At 36.1% G+C, this 27,136-nt stretch overlaps 1 protein-coding gene and 1 non-coding gene across 2 annotated transcripts; one reads left to right on the forward strand and one right to left on the reverse strand.

Annotated features, from left to right (window-relative positions):
- The first annotated feature begins 392 nt into the window (after positions 1-392).
- On the forward strand, positions 393-499 carry LOC145049097 (small nucleolar RNA R71). The gene has a single exon (XR_013683212.1). It is a non-coding gene; the product is annotated as a small nucleolar RNA R71 (small nucleolar RNA).
- A 20,900-nt stretch (positions 500-21,399) lies between these two features.
- On the reverse strand, positions 21,400-23,344 carry LOC145102847 (sm-like protein LSM1B). Its single transcript, XM_079040332.1, has 5 exons — positions 22,899-23,344; positions 22,216-22,284; positions 22,010-22,125; positions 21,854-21,916; positions 21,400-21,713 (listed from the first exon to the last, which is right to left on the reverse strand). Exons 1-5 carry the CDS (start codon positions 22,957-22,959, stop codon positions 21,636-21,638), a joined length of 387 nt encoding a protein of 128 aa, XP_078896458.1. The 5' UTR covers positions 22,960-23,344; the 3' UTR covers positions 21,400-21,635.
- Positions 23,345-27,136: the final 3,792 nt, after the last annotated feature.

Below are 27,136 nucleotides of genomic sequence, written 5' to 3' on the forward strand. Positions count from 1 at the left end.
TTTCATCATATCGATCACCACTTGAATAAAAGACTTGAGCTTTCTTATTTCCATTCTCATCCAAATCACAATCCTTTGTGAGATGGGGCCCTCTACAATTTTCGCATCCTACCCTAATAGCATGGATTGCTTGATCCATTTTTGTCATTCTTCGATCTAGACTATCAAGCTTAGCTATCACCACCGCCATGCTATCATTTTCCGCGTTCACTACCCCACGACTTACTTCGTTTCTCGGATTATGGTATTCTCTAGAGTGCTTAGAGAATTCTTCAATTAATTCTTTAATTACCGGGGGCGCCTTCTTTGTGAGTGGGCCTTGAGAATCATGCAATTGCCTTGTGGTGACATTGACTCCATCATAGAAAATGGAGACCTCTTGTTGGCTATTAAGGTCATGGTGTGGGCAATTTCTAAGTAGGCTCTTGTATCTTTCCCAAGCTTCATAAAGGGATTCTCCGGGTTGTTGCTCGAAGTTGGCAATGGCTTTCTTTAGCTTGGCTATCTTGGAGGGCGGGCAAAAATGGTCTATGAACTCTTCTTTCATCTTGGCCCATGTGGTGACCGATCCGGGAGGAAGTGACTTTAACCAATCTTTTGCGGCTCCTTTAAATGTAACAGGAAGCATGCGAAGAAGTTGGGTCTCGCGTGGAACATTCGGGATGTTGAAGTAATCGGCCACATCATACACTTCGTCCAAGTGCTTGTAAGCGTCTTCGTGATCCTTCCCGTAAAAAGGAAACTCCTTGAGTTAGGCGAGAATATGTCCTTTTAGTTCGAAAGTAGCGGTCGCGGGAATTGCGGGTTGCACAAGCCCCGGCCCGGTGTCATCACGCATCCTTTTCTTTCATTCCCCCATGGGGACTTCATCAATGTTAGCCATTGTGATAGCTAACTCTTCTTCGGAATCGGTTTCGTGCTCGTAAGTATGCTCTTCTTCTTCCTCGGTCTCGTACTTGATATCTTCTTGAATTGGTTCTTCAACTGTCAACGGGGCACTGGATGCTCCTGATTTGCTGCTCTTCTTCTTGCTGAAAACGGATTTTAAGTTTTTGAGTGGTGAGTTCTTTGAAGATGTGGTTTCTCCAACGGCTTTTCCTTTGCTTTTTCTTAGTGCGGATTCCGGGTCTTCCAAAGGAGGGACTAGAGGTGTATCAGATCCTCGGGTCATGAAACAACTGTAAACAAACAAAACAAAAGAAACAGAACGCGTAAAACGAAATAAAAAATAAAGATTGAAACAGCGATGTACTCGCCGAGTCGGCACGAGTGCACTCGGCGAGTTCAAGGCAAAAATAGAAAAGAAAATTTCAAGTTATTCTAAAAACGAATTTTTTATAAACTAATTCTACTTACTGAATTACTTTGTAAATAACTTTGTGTAAGATAAATCCCACACAAAAGATCGATTAAACTAGAATTTAATATTAATTTTAGAACCGTCCCCCGGCAACGGCGCCAAAAACTTGATGTGTGTAAACTCACTTACTTTTAAACCTACTTTTAATTATCAAATAACACACAAAAGGCAGTGAACCTATCAATTGTGGTATAGCTAAATAAGTAGGGTATCGATCACAGGGAACGGCAAATTAAATTAAAAACTAATTTTATCTAAGTTAATTAAGAAGTAGGGGTTTTCTCTAGTTTTACAAGACTAGAAACTTACTAACTATTACTAATTTAAGACTAGAAAATAACAACTTAACTAGATTCAATACTTGGAAAGGAACTTCTGTTTAGTTCAACTTGGTTAACTCTATGGTTGATTTCAAGGTAATGGTGCAATGGATTAACTCTTTCGTTGGTTACCGATTCAAGTGATTAGATTCGTATTCACTACCCTAATCCTTAGCAAAAAAACTAACTTAAACAGTGGCCAATTGTCTAATTTAATTATATTCACTAGATTAATTATTCAGGTTAAGTTAGACTTGCAATAGTTAACTAATTTATTCTTTTAATTAACTCCTTGTTTGATGGTCATCTTAAAAGCTTGCACATGAATTTACTCAATTTTCTTATTAATTCTAGTTTCATATTCATTAATCCTAGACATATAGCATAGTGATCACATAGCATATGAGGTCAATAATCAATAGATGTTCATGCTAATCAATTATCTTCCTATTAACAGAAAATTAATTATTATTCACACACAAGGTTCTTTAGCAAGCTAAAATAACAAAGATTCACCAACTTGGAATTAATCCTACCAATCAATCAAACCATATTGTCAACTTTGTATCCCCAAACAGAAGTCTAAAGGTTTTAGCTCATAATTGAAGTAAATAATAGCAAACAAACAAAGTCAAATTGCTTAACCATAATGATAAAACAAAAGAATAAATGGAATGATGAAATTTTGCCTCAATTACTCTCCGGAATTGAATTCTAGCTCCTTTTGTTGTCTTCTAGGGTTTCTCTGGCTTCTCAATCGCAGCAAGGTACTTCTGAATCGTCCCAGAACTCCCCTCTATCGATCTGTGGAATTATCTTTAAATATACGAATCGACTCGTCGAGTCCCTCTCACATTCCCCGTATTGTGATAACTCTCTGGGATCCCGAGTCATTATCTTCTCGATTCTTCGATTGGACTCGCCGAGTAGTCGATCTGACTCGCCGAGTAGGTGCCATTTTTAGTGTTTTTCTTCTTTATTTCATTCTCGATCTTCTAACTATTTCTCCCGCTTCCTTTCGCTTCCGAGCTTCATCTTTGGACTGAAAAACATAATTTAACACTTTTAAGTACCTTTTGTCCATAATATGCAATAATTTAGCTAATAAATGAGTAAAAATGTATACTTAATATGAACTAATTATGCACATATCACCTATATGAACTTATATTTCCGAATTGGAGAGCATATTTTATTCTATTTTCAAGATCCACGTGGTACATCTTAAAAAAGCAATAAGAATTAAAAAAAATAAAAAAAATAAAAATAATAATAAAATAATAATAATAATAAACAATCAATAAACATATCAGTTGAAAATATTTTTTTTAAGTTATGAATGCCAACCATGGACATTAAGAACGCGACAATGAGAACCTAGAATAAAATGATTATGATCATAAAAAATGGAAGCCTGATAATCTGGATAATTGAAGTCGTTTAGTGGAAACCTAAAATAAGGTTGGGAGCTATCTTCAAGGAGATCGTGATAATCCGGAACGAAAGGAAGGCCAATATACGGGATTTGTATAATTGTATTCAACTCAAAACGACGTAGGTTTTAGAGTTCCACACCTAAGATGAGATCCCTAACAGCCTTATATTCCCTTTTCTCATATATATATATATATATATATATATCAAATTATCGAAAATCATAACGCTACATTGAAGCCTTATTTTTCTTAGGTTTTCTTATAGCTCTACATAGAAGCCTTAATTTTCTTAGGTTTGCTTTCCCTATAACTTAGTTGTACCCTAGATAATGTTGAAAAATTTGCCTCACTATTAGCAACACCGGACCCCGACCATCAAAGTTAAACTTCTGAATTTTCAAGCTTTCGACTCCCTTTGTCTTTTCCATAGGTGACCACTTCTCTTTACTAACTATGATATATGTTGAACTCCCCCCCCCCCCCGCCGCCCCCACCACCATCAACCATAGAACTATAATCGATGCTCCATTCATCCTAATAATCAACGAAACAAACATATTGCCAATGAACAACCAACCACCATCAACATCCAACAACGATGCATATGGACTACTTATGGTTTACTTATATTAGTTTCTAGTAAAAACACTATTTCATTCATATCTATTGGTGATAGGTCATTGATTTTGACCACCCATACAAGTTACTATGAATTACCTAATCCTTATAGACCTTTGCACCTTCACCAAGTTCTCATCATTGCTCACATAATGAATAACTCATTTTAGTACAACTAAACACCAAAGATAAAAACGTTTTATTTACTTTTTTGAATTTTATTTTAGTGAAAAAGTGTCGGACCCGCCAAACTCTCATCCAATGTGATTAAAAAGAGACCAATATCTTTCCATGCATAAAGAATCTTTCCATCTTTCTTTTACGTTATCTAGTTCATTATTATGGCATTATCACTTTAGTTAACCTAATGATAACATGCTTAACTATATTTTGTGAAGTCTTTTTATTTCTTATCATTAAGGAAAGTCGCACATGTTATGCCGTCAATATAGAAATCATGGTAGACTCTCGATTAATGTTTGAGTCAATTATCAAGTCCTTTGTTAGTAGTATACATTCTAGTTTGTGGATATATTGTTGATGGTAGTGGCATTAGATATTACATTATCTTTTCTGATCATCAATCTTACTTCATATAGGTATATACATTTCTCCATAAGCCAAACGCTATTCTAGATGTCTTCATTTTTTCTTATGCCAAAACTCAATTTGGTTTGGAATCAAGGTCTTTTTGTGTGAACAAAATGAAGAATTCACCAACTCCTCATTTTGTGACCATTTTGACCCAAAAAATATCCAAATACTTTTCCTATCCAAGTACATGCAAAAAAACTGGAAAATCTGAATAGATGACATGAACCACAAATAACATTGTTCGTATATTCTTTATTCATGCACACTTACCTCTACCTTATAGGTAGAAGCATTTCAAATTACCACTCACTTGCTGAATATTTCACATTACATTTCCACTAGAATTGTGAGTCTATTCTCTAAATTGATTAAGAAAAGTCATTCATTCACCCAATTATATGTTTTTGTTGTCTATGTTATCCATACATACCTATACCACATAAAATTGATCCATACAATACCCCTGCATAGTTCTTTTTTATCCATCAATTAATAAGAGCTAATAATGTCGTGATAAATCTATCAAATGTGTCATCGTATCTCGATGCATAATATTTAATGAAAATGTTTTCCTTTGTCTACATGATATTAACTCACACACCCTCACATGACTTCCTAGATGTGTTCACCAATGTTTTATCTCTCATTAACTCCTTAAGTTAACTGTACCTCCTAAATCCTTAATTGAGATACCACCTTCTACCATACCCCTTCTCCAGCACTCAACTTCCAAATGGCTCTTTGAGGCAGGAATTCCAACCATATATGTCAGACATCCAATAGTGTCCGTAACTACCACATAGATAGTTTCTAATCCTTGTCATCCTTTGATACATGTCCTAAAATTCTCATCTATAAACCCACTTAATGCCTTACCTACATACCATCATCAACCCTTATGTGCTCGTTCCAATATCTTGACCCTTTTACAACCCTAAATGGAACAATGAAATACGCTTAAATATAATAGCTTTGTTACTAAGGTTACATGGTACGTGTTTTAAAACTCGCGTGTGTGTTAATACTGTTAGATCTATGTGCATGTTCAAATAAAAAGATCATGGTGTTATCATTTTATCCTATTAAAAATCTTAGGTGGTACCAAATGGTAAAAGTCAGAAGATAGATATCAAATCCAATAAGACTTTTGGTCATGTTGTCAAAATGACCATGATCTGTATAGGTCTTAATTGTTCCATATTCAATCATTAGCTAGTTTAACCGCTTTATGTGAAAAATATGTTCATTTATAGGAACCTTGAAAAAACTGTGTATATACATCAACCCCAACCCTACCCCTTAAATACCACAAATGTATCACAACATACATTTGTCTATCACTTTCAAAAATAAATATAGACAATAAAACGAGCACCGTACTCTTGGTTTTTAGAAATATGCTTAGTTGTCACCCATATTAGGTTTCAAGTGAGAAAATCATATTTCTCCACATATATTCTAACTTATACAATCATTGACAAACTTGTTGCTTAATATTGACGATATCTTACTTATTCGTCCACTTCCACCACCCTGTAGACAGTGATTATATCACTCAGTAAGGAGTTTGACATAACTAATTGGATTATTGTAGTTATTTTCTGAGCATCTCTGTTACGTATTGCAATATGGCTCATCCCTTTGTGAGCGCCAATACGATACTAACATTCTCAATCATGCCAATATGCTAAGTATTTTAATCCTATCTGAACACCTATGGAAAGTCAAGAAAAATTTGATTCAACGATTCCTCAGTCGAGGAGCCATGTTCTATCACAAAATTAGTTGGACACTTCCATATTTAATGTTCACTCATTTAGACTTAGCGTATGTGTCCATCAAATATATTTAAATATGCTTGACATGAGAAAGCGGCACCCAATACCATAAATATCATCCAACGTTATGTTTGAGGCATTGTTGATCACATGGTAAAGTTGCCTCATACTCTTGATCACAAGTTGCAATTATATGCCTCCTTGACAATCACTCCAGACTCATTTCTTACTCTAATGTCGATTCAACAATTCCCTCGGTTGAGGATTGATGTTGTATCATAAAATTTGGATTTAGTATACGGACACTTCAATATTTAATGTTCACTCATTTGGATTTAGTACTTGTGTCCATCAAATATGGTTATTTGTGTGTGACATGAGGGAGCAACACCAAATACCTTACAACTCATACAACATTATGTTTAAGGCATTTTTTTATCACATGGTGCAGTTATATTCCTCCTCGACAATCTGTCAATATCATTTCTTACTTAATGTCGATTAGTAGGGCTATCCTGCAGCCTGTCGTTCCACGTTTGCCTACTGTATTTTCCTTGTGTTAGAAATTTGGGGATTGAGAGTAGTTGGAAATCTGAGAATCGTAAAATTACTTTCAAATTGAAGTATTTCATTGGTACTCCCGAAACTTCATTTGGATGAGACTCAAAAAAGATGCAAGAACAGAGAAAGAGAGTGTTATATCTTAGTGTATCAATAATAATGACAAAAAAACTAGATTTAGCTTTCCTATCAGAAAACCACCAAAACTGTCACAAGACAATTTCCAAACTATCACAAAATACAGGTTTTAATTAACGGTCAAGATAAAAGTCAAAAAATAGGTAAATTTTCTAAAATCTCGATTTCTGATGCATTTTTAACATAGCAACATAACTCGGCTAGGGCTCTGACCCTTGGACCCCACTACCCCCGTAACCTTGTTTGTTCAGGGACCTCGCCCCTAAATGACAATCTATTTTGAATCTTGAAAAAACTCAAACAAGTGTTCACTTTGCACCACCTTTACTTGTTTAATGTTTTTCAAGATTGCATTTGGTCAAAAAATTAATCTGTTAAACTTTTAAATAATATCGGTGACATAAGTCACCAATACCTTCATGGTAATTTACTCTTATGATCATCAAAAGGTCACATCGCTATATCCTTCTCAGATGTTAAACCATAATATCATGTTGTGGCGGTCTAGTAAATGTTGTAGTCGTAACTTGGTGCTTATACACTCTTATATGTGATCTAAAGAACTAAATTTGTGCAAAATTAACAAAAAGGATTAGAGGAAATTCACTTTTTATAACAAAGAAATAACTCAAACTTTGATACAACCCTTTCCTTCTTAACTGATACCCTAACTCGATATCCTATCAAACACACATACATACATACACACGCACACACACACACACACACACACACACATATATATATATATATATATATATATATATATATATATGAGTAAATTACACGAATGGTCCCTATGGTTTGGGGTAATTTGCGCATTTGGTCCCTAATTTGTTTTTTTAACTCAGAAAGTCCCTCCTATTTGTTTTTGTTACGCCATGGGTCCCTACTCTTTGTTTTCGTTACGCGTTTGGTCCCTATCTTACCTAAAAATACTATTATTTAAATAAGAAAAAATGGTTGAGTAGGTAAGGAAACGTGATGAGGATGAGGTTGGTGGTATGTTTATTTAAATAAATTAAAAAATCAATGGAAAAATATGTTTTTTAGGTAAGACAGGGACCAAGCGTGTAACAAAAACAAACTGTAGAGACCTTCCGAGTTAAAAAAATAAGTTAGGGACCAAACGCGCAAATTACCCTAAACCATAGGGACCATTCGTATAATTTACTCTACATATATATATATATATATATATATATATATATATATATATATATATATGTATGTATATATGTATGTATGTATATGTATATTTATATACACACCACATGTATATGAGAAGATAACCACAAAACAAAGACTTTGAATTCAATTCTAATACCTACTCATATTAATAGATAATGACTTTCCTTATCAACACATTATGATAAGGTCTATCAAAGATTCCTCTTGTGACCGAAAATTACCAACATTCACTCCTAATTTTCGAATGGAAATTGAGAGGACCTCCACCCCAAGAAGCCTGCGCAACTCAACAAACTTGATCTTGGAAAGTACCTTTGTTAGAATGTGTACACACTATTCCTTCCCACTAACATGCTCCACTAATATTCCATTCTCTTTTTCAAGTTCTCGAATTTAGTGGTAGCGGGACTTTATATGTTTACATCGGCAATAAAAAAACTGGATTTTAACCAACGTGATTGCAAATGTGTTATCAAACTCAATTACTCTATTGCAATTTTGATCCAATTATTTCTTGAAGAAGATCACATAACTAGATTTCTTGACAACTGGTAGCACATGCAACCATATATTCTACTTCACATGAAGACAACACCACCATTTCGTGTTTTCTGTCAACACCAAGTGATAGGTGACTTTCCAAGATAGAAAACATGTCCAGTTGTACTCCTCTCATCATCTTGATTTATATTGCGACTGTTATCACTATATCCCAATAATTTCATTGGTTTACCATGACTATACCTTATTACAAATCCCAAATTTCCTTTAATATACCTTAGAATTTGCTTTATTGTAGCCACGTGAGACTTTTTTGGAGTTCCCATATATCTGCATGTAATGCCAACCGAATATGAAAGGTCAGGTCTTGTCTGTAGTAAATACCTTAGTCTTCCCACAAGACTTAGATACTTTGTGGCATCTATGTGTTCTTCTTCAATATTTTTTGAGAATTTCATATTCGATTCCATAGAAATTAGTGTTGTATTGCAATCATCCATGCCTGCATCTTTGATTACTTTTTTCGTAAAGATTTCTTATGTGATAATGATGTCATCCTTCCATTAATATACCTCGATACCTAGATAATATATTAGCATACCCAGATCAGTCATATCAAAACTATTATCCATTGCTCGCTTGAATTTGGATATGATGTTTGTGCTTGCTCTTGTAGCTACCAAATCATTAATGTATACACCGACCATGAGTAAATATGTTCCTATGCACCTTCGATAGAAAAATTGTTCTTGCACACATATCTAAAACTTCATTTCTTTCAAAATTTTGTCCAACTTGATATTGCATGTGTGTGGTGCTTGTCGCAGGCTATATAATGCCTTTTTTAATTTGTACTAAATCTTCTCTCCCTTTTTGAAACCTTCTAGTTGGTGAACTAACACATCTGCTAGCAATTCACCATGAATAAAAGTATATTTTACGTCTAATTAATGCAACTCCCACCCTTTTTAAGCCACAAGAGAAATAAAAATTCGAATAGTTTCAATTCAGGTAACTGGTGCAAATACTTCATCAAATTCAACGCCATGTTGTTGTAGGTAGCCTTTTTCTACAAGCCTTGCTTTGTACTAGCTAGCTGAACAATTTGCATCCCTTTTAACATTAAATACCCATTTTAGGCTAATAATGGTCATGTTGTTGTCTTTTGAGATTAACTTATAGGTACCATTTTTTCGATAGAGGCAATTTCTTCCTCCATAGCTTTAACCCAGTTTGGATTATCTTGTACTTCGTTATAACTTGATGTCTTGTCATCGTTTAATGAAAGGAGAATGTGAATGTTATCAACATATAATTTTATTTTTAGTCATCATACCTACATGGTGGATAACTGGTCCTGCTTAACCTTCGTGGGGGAGGATCTTCGCGATCTTCATTGGATTCGACTGGTTGTTCAAGTTCTACCTCATTTCTCCTCTTGTTTGCTCACGATTAATATGGTCTAACCCATCTGCTACAGATCCTTCTCTAGTGTTTACTATCCCTTACCAAAGAACCCAAAACATACCAGGTTTATGTTTTAAGTTAGAATCGACCAGTGACTTCTCATCCCAATTCGTGTTTTTCGTCAAAAATCATGTCTCGAGATACAATAATTTTGCGACAAATTGGATCATACAACTGATATGCTTTCATTCTTGGTTCTGATGCGAGATGAATTGGTTTTCTTGAGTGTTCATCAAGCTTTCTTAACTGTGTTCTAACCGTTTTTGCATAGGTTACACATACAAATACTCGAATATGTTTAATGTTGGGTTGTCGCTTGTAGTATAGTTGATATGGAGTTGGCTCTTTAACTGCTTTTGTTGGAATTCGATTTATGATGTAGGTTGCATGATTTATTGCTTCTCCCTAAAGGTAGTTAGGAGCTTGTTTTTTCTTTCAAGATACTTCATGTCGTCTTGATAAGAGTACAATTTCTTCTTTCCACTACGTCGTTATGTTGTGGCGTGTATGGAGCTATGAGGTGTCTTATCATCCCGTGATCTTCACAAAGAGAGTTCACCGCCTCTATCTGTTTGAAACACTTGGATTGATTTGTTGGTTTCTTTTTCTACTGTGACCTTGAACATCTTGAAATAGGTTAGTGCATTTATTTTTTCTTTCATAAGATAACACCACATAAAACGTGAGTAATCATTGATTAAGATAAAAAAAAAACTTATTTCCAACAATGGTAGATGGTGAGATTTGTCCATCTAGATCTCCATGAATTAGTTCCAAGGTTTCTTTTGCTCGATATTTGGTGTTTTTAGGGAAAGGTTTTTTACTATGTTTTTGTTACCATGCACGACTCACATAGTTGGTTATTCCATGTAATGGGTGGTAAGCCAATAACTAGATCCTTTTTGACATATTTGAAACTATGTCAAAGATAGCATGACCTAGCCTTACATGCCACAACCAATTTTGATATCCTAGGCGGCTATGTAAACAGATGGGTCTTCCAACGAGGATTCTAGTTTTGTACAGCCTATTCATCGAGCGTTTTAACTTGAACATGAGGGTTCCATGGGTATCATAAAGGAATGATCTCCTTTCATTGAAACTTCACAACCAATTTTTGTTTCTTATCCAAACTAATTATGTTGGCCTTGAGATCAGGTATGTAACCTCTCAGTGAAGAATGAGAGGTTACATGTCATGTGGTTACTTGCGCCATTATCTAAGTACCATATGTCATTCTCATCTTTTCCCGTCTCGTATCTATTGGGTATCACTTTATCTTCATTTAAAAACATAGTCTCATGAAGTGTTTTTAACATAAACAGTCATGGGTCGTGATCATCAACTTTTGCCACGCTAGCTTCCTCCTAGTCTGCCATCCGTTGTGAGTACTGGGACGCAAAGTGACCAAATTTGTCACAAATTTAACATTGAACTTTTGATCCATCTTTGGTCTTTGATTTAGGTTTTAGATTATCGGTCTCTTCATTGGAAGTAGGTGTGGGTCGACGTTGATTTTGAGATTGGCGACCTCCACCTCATCCTTGCCTTGATCCTTGCCTTGATCCTTGCCCTCCTTTGTTGGCATCATGATTTCGAGTGTTGGGTGTTGTGTTGTTGAACAACAACTTGCCTTGATCGATACCGGGTTCATCCTCAAGAATACGTTCTTTATAAGCCTTCAATCGCTCCCACCACATCTTCGTATCCAACAATTTTAAAAGCGAGAACTTGCTTTATTGAAGCAACAATATGAACGAGTTTAATTTCTTAATAGGCTAATGAGGAATTTCTTCACTAGTTTGCTCTCAGGGATAGTTTCACCAAGAGATGCTGACTTTGACGCGATACCTGAGAGGTTGCTAATGAATTTGTCGATAGTACTTATCTCCTTCATCTTTAAATTGTCAAACTTGGTTGCGAGAGTTTTCAAACATGCTTCTCGTACCATATCAACACCTAGATGACATGTCTTGATTGCATTCCAAATTTCTCCTGTCGTGTTCATCCAACCAACTTGCAAGATGAGGTCTTCGGGATTTGCTTGGAAAAGGACTACAATAGAGATGTTATTCTTTTTAACGTCGGTCGTTCCTGGATCAATGGTATCCCAATCCTGATGCACGTTAAGGATTACCTTCATTCGGATTGACCATACTATGTAATTTGTGGAATTTAACATAGACACATAAAGTGAGAGAGACGATCCTTCTTTCGTTCCACTTGTGTCTGGATTGGCAACATCCCCATTTTATTTCAATGCTCTGATACCAATTAAAGAAATAAAGCAGAAATAACACAATGGATTAAAGGAAATTCACTTGTTATTACAAATAAATAACTCCAACTTTGATACAACCCTTTCCTTCGCAACTGATACCCTAACTCGATATCCTATCATCTATATATACCACAAGTATATAAGAAGATAACCACAAAACAAAGACTTTAATTTCTATTCTAATACCACTCACATTATCAGACAATGACTTTCCTTATCAACACATTATGATAAGGGGTTTATACGGCCGAGTAGCTCGCCATGGGGAGCACCGATTCTTTTTGTCATTAAGAAGGATGGTTCACACCGGATGTGCATTGATTACCGGGAGTTGAACAAGCTGACGGTCAAGAACTGTTACCCCTTACCGAGGATTGACGATTTGTTCGATCAGTTGCAGGGAGCGTCTTGGTTCTCCAAGATTGATTTGAGGTCTGGATATCATCAGATGAGGGTGCATGATGAGGATATCCAGAAGACAACATTCAGGACTTGTTACGGGCATTACGAGTTCGTGGTGATGCCTTTCGGGCTCATCAATGCACCGGCGGCATTCATGGATCTCATGAACAGGGTGTGCAGGCCGATGTTGGATCGTTCGGTGATCGTGTTCATTGATGATATATTGGTGTATTCGAGATCCAGAGAGCAGCATCAGGAGCATTTGAGGGAGATCCTCGGAGTTCTGAGATCGGAGAGGCTTTACGCCAAATTCTCCAAATACGATTTCTGGTTACGAGAGGTCCAATTTCTAGGACACCTCGTCAACCAGAATGGGATATTGTTCGATCCGGCCAAGATTGAGGCGGGGATGACTTGGGAGGTGTCGAGATCCCCTTCGGAGATCAGGAGTTTCCTGGGGTTAGCCAATTATTATCGGAGATTCATCCAGGATTTATGTTCCTCTCACCAGACTAACCCGGAAGGGTGTGACTTTCAGTTGGGGCCCAGAGCAGCAGGCCTCATTCGAGACACTTTGCCAGAGATTGTGCAAAACCCTAGTGTTAGCCTTTCCGGAGGGAATAGAGGACTTTGTGGTATATTGTGACGCATCGATATCGGGACTAGGTGCGGTGCTAATGCAGAGAGGGCATGTGATAGCATACGCATCGAGGCAGCTGAAGCCTCATGAGACAATGTATCCTACTCACGATTTGGAGTTGGGGGCTGTGGTGTTCGCCCTCAAGATCTGGCTTCACTATTTGTACGGAGTCCGGTGTACCATTTACACGGATCACAAGAACTTGAAATATCTGATGGATCAGTCCAACCTGAATGTGCGCCAGAGGAAATGGTTGGATATGGTAAAGGATTATGAGTGTGAGATCTTGTACCACCCGGGCAAGGCTAATGTTGTAGCTGATGCCCTGAGTCGCATGGCGGAGAGTGCCTTGATACAAGATGTTTGTTTGAGATTGACAGTGATGACTCCGGTGTTGGACACCATTCGGGAGTCCCAGGTAGAGGCCATGAAACCGGAGAACCGCAAGCGAGAGCGGGTGATCGGACAGATATCTGAGTTCATTGCCGATAGCCGGGGGCTTATGACCTTTTTAGGGCCGGGTTTGGGTGCCATTTGAGGGTGGGACACGTGCCATTTTGATGGAGGAGGCACACAGGTCAAGGTTTTCGATCCATCCTGGGCCCACTAAGATGTATTTGGACCTGAAGAGAGACTATTGGTGGCCCATTCAGGGTGATCGCGAGGGTAGGCAGGGTAGCGTATCGTTTGGAGTTACCTGCGGAGTTGAGTCAGATTCATGATACCTTCCATGTGTCTCAGTTGAGGAAGTGTATTCTCGTTGAATCGGCGGTGGTACCGTTAGAGGATATTCAGGTGGATGCGAGCCTGAATTATGTTAAAAGGACAATTGTGATTCGGGATCGGAGAATCAAGGTTTTGAGAAACAAGGAGGTGTCCTTGGTGTAGGTTCAGTGGCAGCATCGGAAAGGGTCGAAGCTGACATGGGAACCAGAGATTGAGATGCGCGAGCAGTATCCAGAGTTATTTGCAAAACGAGACTTCGAGGGCGAAGTCTGATTCTAGTGGGGGAGAATTATAACATCTTGAGTTCGGGTATGTTAATTTAATTAATTATTTATTGTTTTATTGAGGAACTTGACGAGTTGACGCCTCAACTCGTCGAGTAGAGTCTTATCTATTGACGCGGTTTCACGAGCGGACTCGACGAGTCGGGGACCTGACTCGCCGAGTCGGTGCTGATTAGAAAAACCCTAATCCTCGGGTTTGGAGCCTATTTAAAAGCCCTTATGGCCTTCATTTGCGGCCACCTTGTTCCAGAGAAATCCTAGAGAGAGTGAGGAAGGCTTGAGTGCAAGAGAGGGCTCATAATCTTCATTTTTGGGGTGATTTTGCTAGAGGAAGAAGAGAGGATCCATCTAGAACGTGAAGGGAGCTTGGATTGGAGCTAATCATCTTGAGATATTGTCTTTAGAGGTGTAATTCTTTCCATTTCATGTTCATAAGGTGGATTTCATAGTTTTAGGGTTTTTCCCTCATAATTTTATGAGATCTAATGAGTATAAGGTCCCCTTGGTATGAATAACATCAGATCTGGACCATGAGAGGTCCCTAGAGCCATTATCTTCCAGCTTTTTGCAAGCAAATAAGGAATTGGAGACTAGGTTGCCATTTCTAGTGTTATTTCTCCATTTGAGGCTTGAAATGGGTTGCATGCACGTAAAGGTTGCACCTTTACATGACTTTTGAGTGTTTACGGGTTAGATCTATGATTTGGCTAAGCAGATCTGACCTTAGGAGGTTGTTTGAGCAAGTCCATGGAGGAAACTCGCCGAGGCCATATGTAGACTCGACGAGTCGGACCGGGTTGCCTCGGGGTCTGACTCAGTGGTGGCCCAGTGAGTTGAGGGGTGACTCAGTGAGTCGAGTGAGGCTTAGAAAGGGAAGAGTCTGTGGGGATGATGGGACTCGCCAAGTCGTCGTATGCACTCGGCGAGTCTGGTCAAAATGGACAGTTGACTTTTGGTTGACTTTTAGGGTTTGTCAACAAATGGGCCTTTGGGCCTGTAGAGGGGTAGAATGGTCTTTTACTCTTCTAGGGATTTGCATGAGAGAATATCCAATTTGTGAAGAGACATTTATTTGGTGTAATTTATTATTTTGACTAGGCGGAGGCTAGGGCAGTATTCTGATATCGAAATTTTACCGAGATTCCCGAGGTGAGTCTTCTCACTATACTTTACCTAGAGTGGTAATCAGTGCTATGTAACATTGTATCTTGTATGCTATTTATGTGTTGTGATTCTAAGTGATATGTGATATGCATGATTCAGAGTTTACAGAGTTAGGACCAGTGGCTCCAGAGAGTTATGGGACCAAGAGGGTCCCACAGAGATATTCGACCAGAGGGTCATCAGAGTTACAGCCTTGAGTGGCTAATATGTGTTTATGTGGTATTTTGGGGAACTCACTAAGCATTTATGCTTACAGAGTTTTGTGTATGTGTTTCAGGTACCAGTGATGATCGTGGGAAGGCGCCGGCATGATTTGTACACACTCATGGAGCTTTTGTTTATATGATTATGTGATATGTTTTACTATGATGACAGTGGACATTATGTTTAATATTATTTTATGAATGAAAGTATGTTTTAAAATTGTGAAAAATTATTTGAAAATTTTGGATGCTACAGACCGGGCGTTACAGCCTTCTTGTCCGTCGTCGTTATAACTTTGTATGTGTAAGGAAGACAAGCCTGCAAACCGATTTCTCTCAGGTTATGTTCAACAAAACCATGATCCATCATCAAAAGTTTACTAGCGATGGTTATAAAAATAGTTAAGTAAGATTAACTTATTAGAGATATGGGTTTTCTCAATCGAGATAGATCAACAAGGAATTCACATTGGACAACAGAAATCATCGATGAAGACTGTATTTTATTGAGAAGTTATTATGGTAAATACATAACCACATCAAACATGCCTTCAATTTCAAGAATGCGAGCTTGATTTCTCAAACTTAGTTAAGCGTAACTCAAAAATCTTAACCCTGGTGATCCAATGAAGGTCGTCGATGATGTTTTGTTATTAGGAAATGGAGTTTTGCGCTTCAATTGTTACCGATTATGACAGTGGTTAGATTTGAAGTTCAATTGAAGACTTATTATGGTAATTACTTGCAACCGGATAAGGGTGTGTCATCATTGGGGACGATAGTAACTCATGATCTTCCTCAAAAGGAAGGGTTGATGAACAAAAGGATTTAGCAGTAAGTTGAATAAGTTGACTGAAGACCAAAAGACCTATAAAAAGGATATGGACTCCCACGTACAGAGACGGGCAACTTTCAAATGGATGAGCATTTGGGTTCTTATATGAAGTGATTATATATGTGTTTTTAGGTTTTCATGGAAATCGGTGGGTTCGAATCGAAGGTATGGGAATTGGAGATGCAAGTTAATCATCTTCTATAAGTGTTGGCTAAGAAAAGGGGCAGGGTGATGCAGATTTCTGTTGAAGAGATAGGAGGAGGGAGGAAGAAAGGGGTAGGTGGTGATCATGGTGGTGGTGGTAGGGATAGTTGATGCAAGCGACAGAGAAACAACAAAAAGGATTTTCATCTTTTTCTTTGGGTATAAGGGAAGAATAGGAATAAATGGAACCTATTTTATTATTTTTGAATAAATTAATAAATTTTAAAAATTTTAAAAAAAATATCAATAAGGCCAAATTTTGCTTTTTATCTTGATTTTTTTAAAACGGCTAACACACAACCATTTAATTTTATTTCTAAATATATAGTTTTTGTTCACTACAAGACTTGAACTCTCAAACCTCAACCACTTAAAGGAGATAAACATTTCCAATACACCTGATATGATACAGTCAAACCAAAAACCCTTTGTTAATTTATTTTTTTTAGAATGGCTGACCGACACATCTATTTAATCATACTCCTAAATCTGCATTGTCTTTGTATCTAGATTAGGGACAAAAATCAAAACAAAAGGAGACTATACGGACGGCTCAATTAAAAAAAAAAGTCAGGAATATGGGACCATTCTTGTAGTTTACTCTGATAGATAGGATAGAAAAAAAGGGTTGTAGTTTGGAAATGCTAATTGACTGTTGGTAAGTATTTATAGGTGTAAAATAGAAATATTTAGTAAAATAATAATATATCTCTCTCAAAAGCCAATAGGCAACCCACTCCACACTCCGCCTACGTGCCTAGAAGACGGGTTTTACGTGGCCACGCCGCTGCCACATCATCCCCACACCAAATAGATGTGGTGTTATACCGGAGAGCCTAATGTTATATTTGCTTTTCAATATTCTGCTATAGTTTTTTATAAAAAAGATTATGAATTGTTAATAAATAGCATAATAGAGCTATTCTCATATTGGACGGAAATAAGGGTATGAGTTATGACATCTTTCAACCTTGTAAATAATCCAATCTTTTGGCTATGTCACGTATGTGGAGTGTCCACTGGTGTAGATCCTAAATTGATAAAAGCTTAAACGTATTTTGATAATAATAATAATAATAACAATAATAATAATAATAAAAGTTGTAAAGAACTATGAGGAATGATGAAGGTAAATACGTTTATCATTTCTTTGTTAAAGGTGGGTTGATACCCAAAATGGGGTTTTATGCTGCATAAATCGAATTTATAATTATTTGACATAAAGTTTCTTCACATTAACCTTTTATCAGAAATGATTAAAAACATTTGGGTAAAAATTAATGTCCATATTAACTATTCAAGGGAAAACAATAACTACCATGGTGATTTAAAGCAATGGCATTTGAGTAGGCCATATCAGAGATGCAATTATATATTTATATCTAACATTACAAATTTTGTATTTCATAGCTTTTGCTTTTTAAGAGGCACATCCCTTTCATGAGGGCCAAAACGGTATTCCAAAACATTTATCTAATTTTTTCTATCTTTTTCAGCCTATGGTCTAGTGTCCCCCACCCTCCATGGGGCTTAGAGTCCCTATACTGATTCCATTGATATAAAATGTCTCCTAATGAAAAGACAAATATACCCTCACTCCATTATCACTATTAGATGATCTTACTTGTATTGGAACATGTGACGATTTCATAAGCAAAGAAATATCCACTAGTGTAGATCCTAAATTTATAAAAACTTAAACCTATTTTGATAAAAATTATAAAGAAATATGAGGAATGATGGTAAATACGTTGTTTATCATTTCTTTCTTACCCAAAATGGAATTTTATGATGTCTAAATCGAATTTATAACTATTTGACATAAAGTTTCATGACATAAACTTTTTATCAGAATGATTGAACATATTTGGGTAGAAATTAATGTCCATATTAACTGTTAAGGGAAAACATAGCTACTATTAAGCCAACTATGTCTTTTATTTCTTTAACAAGAAATACAATAGTGATTCAAAGCAATGGCAGTTGAGTAGGCCATATCAAAGATTCAATAATATATTAATATCTATCATTACAAATTTTGTATATCATATCTTTTTCTTTTTTTTAAGGGAACGTCCCTTTCATGTATTGATCAAATGTAACAACTTTTTGGAAATCTATTCCAACAAAAATTAATCTAATTTTTTCTTATCTTTTTCACCCTATAATCCAGTGTTCCTCAAAGGGGCTTAGAATAACTATGTTGATCTCAATGTTACCACAATGATGACCATAATGATATCCAGATGAATGCAAGAAACAAAACATATCAATATGTATGATATTCTTCATTTCTTTTGGAACAACTATTTCATTCTCCCGATGTTAAAGATATGATGGAGAAAAAGATATATGGAAGAGAATATGTGATGGAGCTTGTAAATGGGAGATAATTTGATTAATGATGATCTCAACAACTATTTCACTATCTTGATGACTTGAGTGGTAATCATTGTATCGAATGCTGAAAATGTATTAGAATCTAAGTTGTAATAAGTATTGGACGTCAAATCACAGCTCAAAATCATTAAACCTTCAATTGGAAGATATGTTATACCTTTTAGGAGCTAAATGATAATTAACCCAATTGATTTCACTCCTAAATGCTTCATATACTAAAATCACCTCCCAAGTATCTTCAAACTGTCACCTCATCTTTCAAATTTGTTTTGACCAAAATAAATGTAGGAATAGAGCTTAATACTTCACAACCATCTCTTCTTGTTACATTTGGTCATCTTGTTTAGGTATTATTATAAAGAAAAAAATTACACAAATGGTCCTTCTGGTTGATAAAAAATGTCACTGCAAGTCATTTTGAGAAAGTTTTAACATGACCGATTTCGGGTTTAATACGCACACCATAGGTCTTTTTGACTAAGAGCATCTCTAATGTGAGCTTTTTCTAAAGTTTTTTTACTATTTGGATAAGTTGTAAGATGACTTATTACCATTGGAGAACATCACTTTTTTTGTTTATTTTTATTGACCACTTAATATATATTGAGTGGTCAATATAGTTTGATAAGATGGTCACTTAACCCTTTTATTTTTAATAATGTTTCATTTTCTTTCCTTCATTTAGTGCTAGGGTTTATTAAAACAATGTATTGTATTATAATCAATTATTTAAATATTAATGTTAAAAGATAGTATTTATTAAAATATTAAACGGCTAGCAATAATATTTATTAAAATTTGTATATTAAAATTTGACGTTTTAAAAAACGATTAGTTAGATGAGGAGTTTTATGGAACATTTAAATAGAAGTGGATAAATTAGTTAAATTAATTAAAAAAAGTCATAAAAAAGGTTAACCATTGTATAACTTATTTAATTAGAGGTCAATATTAATGGATTGAAGATGTGACAATGTTTATAACCTATAACATAAGTTTACCATTGGAGATGCTCTAATATGTTGTCTTTTTAGGTTTAAAAGACAAACAATGGGTTCTTGTGGTTGACAGAAAATGACTCATCATGTGCATTTTAAAACTAAAAATGTCCAATCATTTTAAAAATTCTTCAAAAAGACTTAAAGTTTATTTTCTACTAACCATAAAGACAATTTCTGTAATTTTGTCTAATATAAATTTACCATATTGCATTATTATTGCTATACTAGAATTCATATATAAGGTTCGTATTTGAACATTAGGCTAATTATCAAAAAAACACTATATTTAAGTTTTGTTTGGTGTGTTACAGTTAGCTTATTTTTTAAGCTTTTTAAGTTGTCATGTTTGGCAAGCCAAAAAATAGTATATAAGCTAGCTTTTTAAAAAACTACTTAGACTAGTTTTTTAGGAGTTTTTTTAAAATTTTCCAAATATATCCCTTAATTAATTATAAAAACACATCCTTTTAAATGTCTTTTTATGTCATTTCATATTTTTCAGCTAGTTTTTCTAAATATCATTTTTTATCAGCTAATTTTTCAGCTATCAGCTAACTTTTTATTTAACAACTAACTTTTTAACTAACAGCTAGCTTTTCAGATAGTACATAACCTTCGTCATTGTTTTGGATTTAACCACCTAATTTTCATTTCTTTTTTTTAGATAAAAAATCTTGGTGAGTGCCATAACTTGCATTTGTGCTAAAAAAAAACAATCCATAAGTGGTTAAACCGAAATTTTGAATAAATAATGTGAACACTAAAACATTTTACCAAAAATTGATGTTTTTTTTGGCAAACTTACTAAAAATTGGTGCTTAAACCAAATATTTGAAAAATACAGTTTTTTTTTTACCTAATTAACCATTTTTAACATTAACCCACTCACCATATAAACGCACACATATAGTCCGAAATTAAAGTTTGATTATAACAAGAAAGCCATATACGTTATTTATCCACTCTTAAGATGACATAGTAATATAACTCTTGCACATGACCTACATAAAGTTTTACCATTATTGTATTTAACCTTACCCAGAGGTATTTGAGATATTGAAGCTTATATGTTTCTCTATCTACTCAATTTAAAGCATTTTCTATTATTTAATAACTAATATGTTTAATACTACAGTGATAACTTTGTTTCTTGAAATCATTTAAAATGTTATATACATTAGAAATACACTTCACCGAAATTTAACCCATTTAGGCTACCTTTTTATAATTATTTAACCCCTAAGGCACCAATCCCGCTACATTAGGTCAAAACTGTAAAAATGGCACTTCAAGTATGCAAACAAAACAAATAATAATAATTATTTAAACATCATAAATCAGATAATTAAAAACAAAGGCTTGACAATGTTACAGAAAAACTATGCAATTTATAATTAGAGACAACAAAAAGAAAAAAAAAACAGATGATCAAATCAAATCAAACCAGAGCATATAATCCACCACCCGCGATAATATTTGCGGAAGACATGGTTACAAAGACAGCAAATTACCATTATACCCCTCCTCCTCCTTAATCCATATCAAGAAACTCCATCCTTTTTCTCATTGTACCCTTCAAATCCGAAGCCTCCCTCTCCACCTTCTGAGCCTATACACACACAACATATTATTATTATTAACTCTCAACATTTCAGATTCTTTTATATTTTTTTTTTCTTTAATCATATACACAATAAAAAAAAGTATATAATAACATTAATAATTTAATAGCAACATTGCAACAGTTACCCTTTTTATCTCAGTTTCTGAAACACGAGTCATATGAGGGGGAAGTTCTTCCTTCTCCAATTCCTAACATTTCATGTCAACAAATCATTAACAATAATAATAATGATAATAGTAATAATAATAATAAATAAATGTATTAAATTTTATTCAGCATACCAGCTCCCCAATTAAGACAACATTTTCACCACGAATTACATAAAGACCTAATGGAATGTCACAATAAAGGTCACCAACAATTACTCTTTCACATGCACCTTCAAGAACAGCATTTGCTGCATTTCAAAAAATAAATAAACAAAATTGTAAGGTTTAATTATCATAGATTATTAATATAGTTCTGATGATTAATGAGAATTTGATACCAAATTGATCAAAAGACCGAAGTATCCCCAATAGCTTCCTGCCATCTCTCAGCAATACAAGAAGCTTCTCTGTACAAAAAGGTAAAATTACATCGTTATACATGATAAAGTTAGTAACTTTTTTAGTGAAAACTATTGTCGCCTTATTTTGATTAAAATGTTTCTACTGAGATAACAATTTGGACTTCTAATTAGATCAATAAAAGGATGGATTACACAATCAAACTTTAGTAATATGAAATACAATTGGTACAAGAGAAGACTTGTAAAGAATATCCTTACAAGAATCAACAATTTTCTCTTTGTTTTTTAAGAATAATGGCATTAATTACCAAATCATATTATTTAGCATTTGTATCGATATCTGTAGTTTGATTTTCTTGAATGATTAACATCAAGCAAGAAAATAGATTGGGCAGAAAACGCAGAGTAATTCATATGATACAACCGAAATCTATTACTACATCACACCCATATACAAAAAACGAATCATGATAGTAATATGCCTATTCCATTAACGCCATAAACGATGATAAGATTTAATTGGTGAAAAAAAGGAAGAAATTATTAGATGCACAACATCTGCAAATTCTACACAAGAAAGATGTGAATCGAAGAAAGGGAAAACATCCAACTGAGTGAAATCAAGAGAATGTAAGAGTAAATCGAAATCAAGAACTTACTGTCGAGATAGCTTGCAAGAGAAGTTGACAGATAAATATCTTCCGGTCCTGCCCACGACATTGAATTCAAACTTTTCGGTATATGAAAAATCACCGAAAAATTCTTTGAAAAAACGAACAATTTTGCATTGGCGACAGCCTCTCGCTCTTAAGTCCTACCCTACTTCTACAATTCTCCTATTTTCAGTGATGAAACAGCAAGATTAAAAAAACCCTAGCCAAATCAGCGGAACTACTTAATCGATAGAAAACCCTATAAGTATCCCCAAATCTTGAACTCAATACACACTCTCGAATTGTAAAACGTAAAGAAAGAGTGGTGGTCTTTTCTTTCAGATCTATCTATAAACCCTAAATTAACTAACCCCAAATCTGGGGGCGTTTGGAAGATATGAGGCGATGGGAGGGGAGCTGACCTGGTGACTCCCGTGGAGTTTAATATTTCACCAACAGTCCAAGTTGAGTCTTTTGGTTCAACAATTTTATTAATTAGACCTTGAAGATATCAAGTATTATGGATTCATCCCTTTTGTTATGATAATGACAATAGGATCCTGAATTCGAGAATCCATGTTCCTATTTATTTGGACAGTGGAACGTTGTCAAGAGCAAAATATTATTTATGACCATGATCGAAAGATTGAATTAGGATCGGAAGATCATATTAAAATGAACTAGTCTTAAGATTTGCTTGTAAGGACTTGTGTTACGACCTAGTTTTAGGGGTCAGTCTCCACATAAAAGAAGAAGGGACAGGGGAAGAAGCTTGGAGCAATTTTCAATAATCTTTATTAATACCGAAATTACAATTTAAAAGAGAAGACTAGCTAGAGGCTTCCACCTAAACAGGAATGAAAACTGCTGTGCAAAGAATTATTCTAAACAAAAACTACCATAGTGGTTCCTAAAATAAAGCAACGAAATACTCTAAAGCTTCATGTGTTCACTGAATCAGCTGATGGTGCAACTTATTTTCCAAGTATCCATTAGCCTCTATAACGGACGGGTCGGACGACGGTTCTTTTGGGTTGGGTCTGGGTTGTATCCGTATCAACACCCCCATCGTTGAGAATGACCTTGTCCTCAAGGTCACTTGTTTCAGCTGGCATGACTACTTCTTCCTAGTTTTCCCATGTAGACTCATAAATGTCCCTATCTTTCCATTTAACCAGGAGTTGTTTGATTGGAACTCCTTGAATAGTTATGGTATGTTGGTCAATGATGGTATCAGGCTCGATTACCAGTATGTCATCAACAAAGGTTGTTAGAAGCAGAAGTGATGATGGCATTGAATCTCCATGGCAGGGTCGCAATAGTAAAACGTGGAAGACCGGGTGAATGTGGGATTTCGGTGGGAGGTCAAGACGATAGGCCACTTTGCCTTATGCATTAAAATATCTTGAAGGGGCCGAAATAGCGTTTGCAGAGCTTGTTGGATTCCCGTTTTCTGACTGAAGATGGACGGTAAATGCGGAGTCGCATATGGACTAACTCACCAACCTAAAATTTTTTGTCATGACGATGTTTGTTGGCTTGGTCTAATGTCTCACCTATAAAAATCACAAGAAATTTAAGCTTTTAAAATCAAACCAATTTATAATAGTTTACAAATCATAGTTTTCAAAACATTTTTCCAAACATCAGAGTCTCCCAAAATCATCAATCGTAAACAAGAGGATGTGTACGGTCACGCCTTTGCCTTCTCGCAGTCATCCGAATCACCTGAAACATAACCCAAAACTGTAAGTCAACGCTTAGTGAGTTCCCCCAAAGTACCAACACATAAAAAATAACATATACAATAATAGCATTTCGGGTCCAATCAACCATTGAGTTGGAATACCCCAGGCCCAATCAACCATCGGGTTGGAATGCCAATATACTATGGGTCCATTCAACCATCGGGTTAGAATACCCCAGGCCCAATCAACCATCGGGTTTTAATGCCCCCAACCTATTGGCTCACGCACAAAGCAGTAAAGTCTCAACCACCAAACAAATATGTGCACATATAACAGATAAACAAATAATCAGTCTACAGATAGTCAGGCAGATCTACAGACCACTAAGCATAGCATCATCCTATTTACCAGGATACAGATCATGATAACATACTATCATATAACAGGAGATCTAATCCAATGGGTCATCCTTGGTGCCTTCGACCCCTAAGTATAGTGAGGGAAAACTCACCTCACAAACCGGACAAAAGTTGATGAGGTCCCAACTCCAAATCTCAGCTCCAACTGAAACCTATCCATCCAAATGACGAATCACAATCAAAATCCCAAAATACCCTTAGTTCAAAGTCAAATTGGTCAAATCAACTGAGTCAACCCAGCCGAGTCAACTCAGTCGGGTCACTACAAAGTGAGTACGTGGGACGTACTCCCTATGTACGTTGGGTGTACTCGCATGTTGACCACCATCGGGGTGGTTGACCTCGTATGCGGGGTGTACTCCCAGAAGCCCAAAAATCTTATTAAGTGCTTAATGGCTTAAGCACTCACACCCATTTTTCAGATCCATGGCGAAAATACCCTCAAGAGTCATAAAGTTTCCAACTTTATGACTTTTCATGTCCATTAACTGCTTAACTTAACTTCTTAATCCATTAAGACCCTCTAAATGATGCATGAAGAAAAACCAACCATTTGGAACCCATTTTTATGACTCAAGACCCTTCTAAGGGTCTGAAATGACAGTTTAATGGGTCAAGAACATGCTATGTTCATGAATCATCATCTTGGGACCAAAAAGTGACTTAAAAGAACAAAAACCTAGATCTACGAGATAGAGTGGTAAAGATGCAAACTTTATACCTTCAAGATGTTACAAACCAAGAAGAAATCCCAGATCCAAAGTGCTTTCAACTCCAAGATTTTCTCACCAGCTTCTTCTTTCTTCAAAACCACTCCAAAACTCTCTTATAAGCTCAAATTTTACTCTCTCTTGCTTTAGGGTTGCTTGAGGGTCGATCTCACAGAAGGAGGTTAGATAAGAAGAGGATATCAATCCATAAGGATGCTTATACATGAGCCAAAACCCTAAAATTAGGGTTTGCATGCTTTCCACATACGCCCGTTGTACTCCTCAATCCCAATTTTACCAAAATGCCACTAAGGGTCCTTTTGCACTCTTTATTACACTTAGTGACCAAAAAGCAATATAACTCAATTATAGGGTCAAATTTAGAAGTACATCATCATCGAGATGTTACAACTCTCCCCCACTTGAACTAGATTTCGTCCTTGAAGTCGACTGAAGCGAATAACTAAGGATAATGCTCCTGCATCTCAGCCTCCGGCTCCCAGGTCCACGCGGAGCCTCTCCGATGTAGCTACTGTAGTTTTACCGAAGGTATCTACTTGTTGGTCAAGACCTTCATCTTTATTTCCAAATAGACACCTGTCTCTCGACATAGTTCAGGCGCTCATCGACCTAAATATCATCCAACAGAACCGTAACCTCGCTGTCCAATACACACTTCTACAACTAAGAGACATGGAAAGTGTTGTGGATCTGATTGAGCTCGCTCAACAAATCCAACATGTAAGCTACCTTACCAACCCTGTAAATCACCCGAAAAGGTCCAATAAACCGGGGACCCAATTTCCCCCTCTTCCTGATGCGTATCACACCCTTATAAGTTGAGACCTTTAGGAGCACCATATCGCCGACCTGAAACTCCAACTCTGATCGGCGCCAGTCAGCATATCTTTTATGCCGACTCTGAGTGGTATGCAGTCTCTGCATTATTTGTTGAATAAGCTCTGTGGTCTGAAGGACTACTTTGGTCCTTCCTATGACCCTATGACCAACCTCTCCCCCAACAAATTGTGGTACAAAATCTCCAACTGTACAAGAGCTCAAATGGTGGGGCGCCAATGTTGGAATGATAAGTATTGTTGTAGGAGAAATCTGCCAAAGGTAGGTAGAAATTCTAACTCCTACAAAACTCAATAGCATAGCCCCGCAACATATCCTCAAGGGTATGTATAGTCTACTCACTATGGCCATCAGTCTGCAGATGATATGTAGTGCTGAAATGTAACATCGTGCCCAGTTCCTCATGGAACTTCAGCCAGAAATGGGAAGTGAACCGAACATCTCAATCTGAAAACAATGGAGACCGGAAACCCATGACGAGCTAGGATCTCCTGTCCATACATAGCGGCCAACTTTTCAGCCAAAGATCTCTCCTAGATGGCCAAAAAGTAGGCACTCTTGGTCAATCG

This window comes from Lactuca serriola, chromosome 4 (genome assembly GCF_051521515.1).
Source record: "Lactuca serriola cultivar US96UC23 chromosome 4, Lser_US96UC23_V15, whole genome shotgun sequence".
In the NCBI taxonomy this organism is placed as follows: Eukaryota; Viridiplantae; Streptophyta; class Magnoliopsida; order Asterales; family Asteraceae; genus Lactuca; species Lactuca serriola.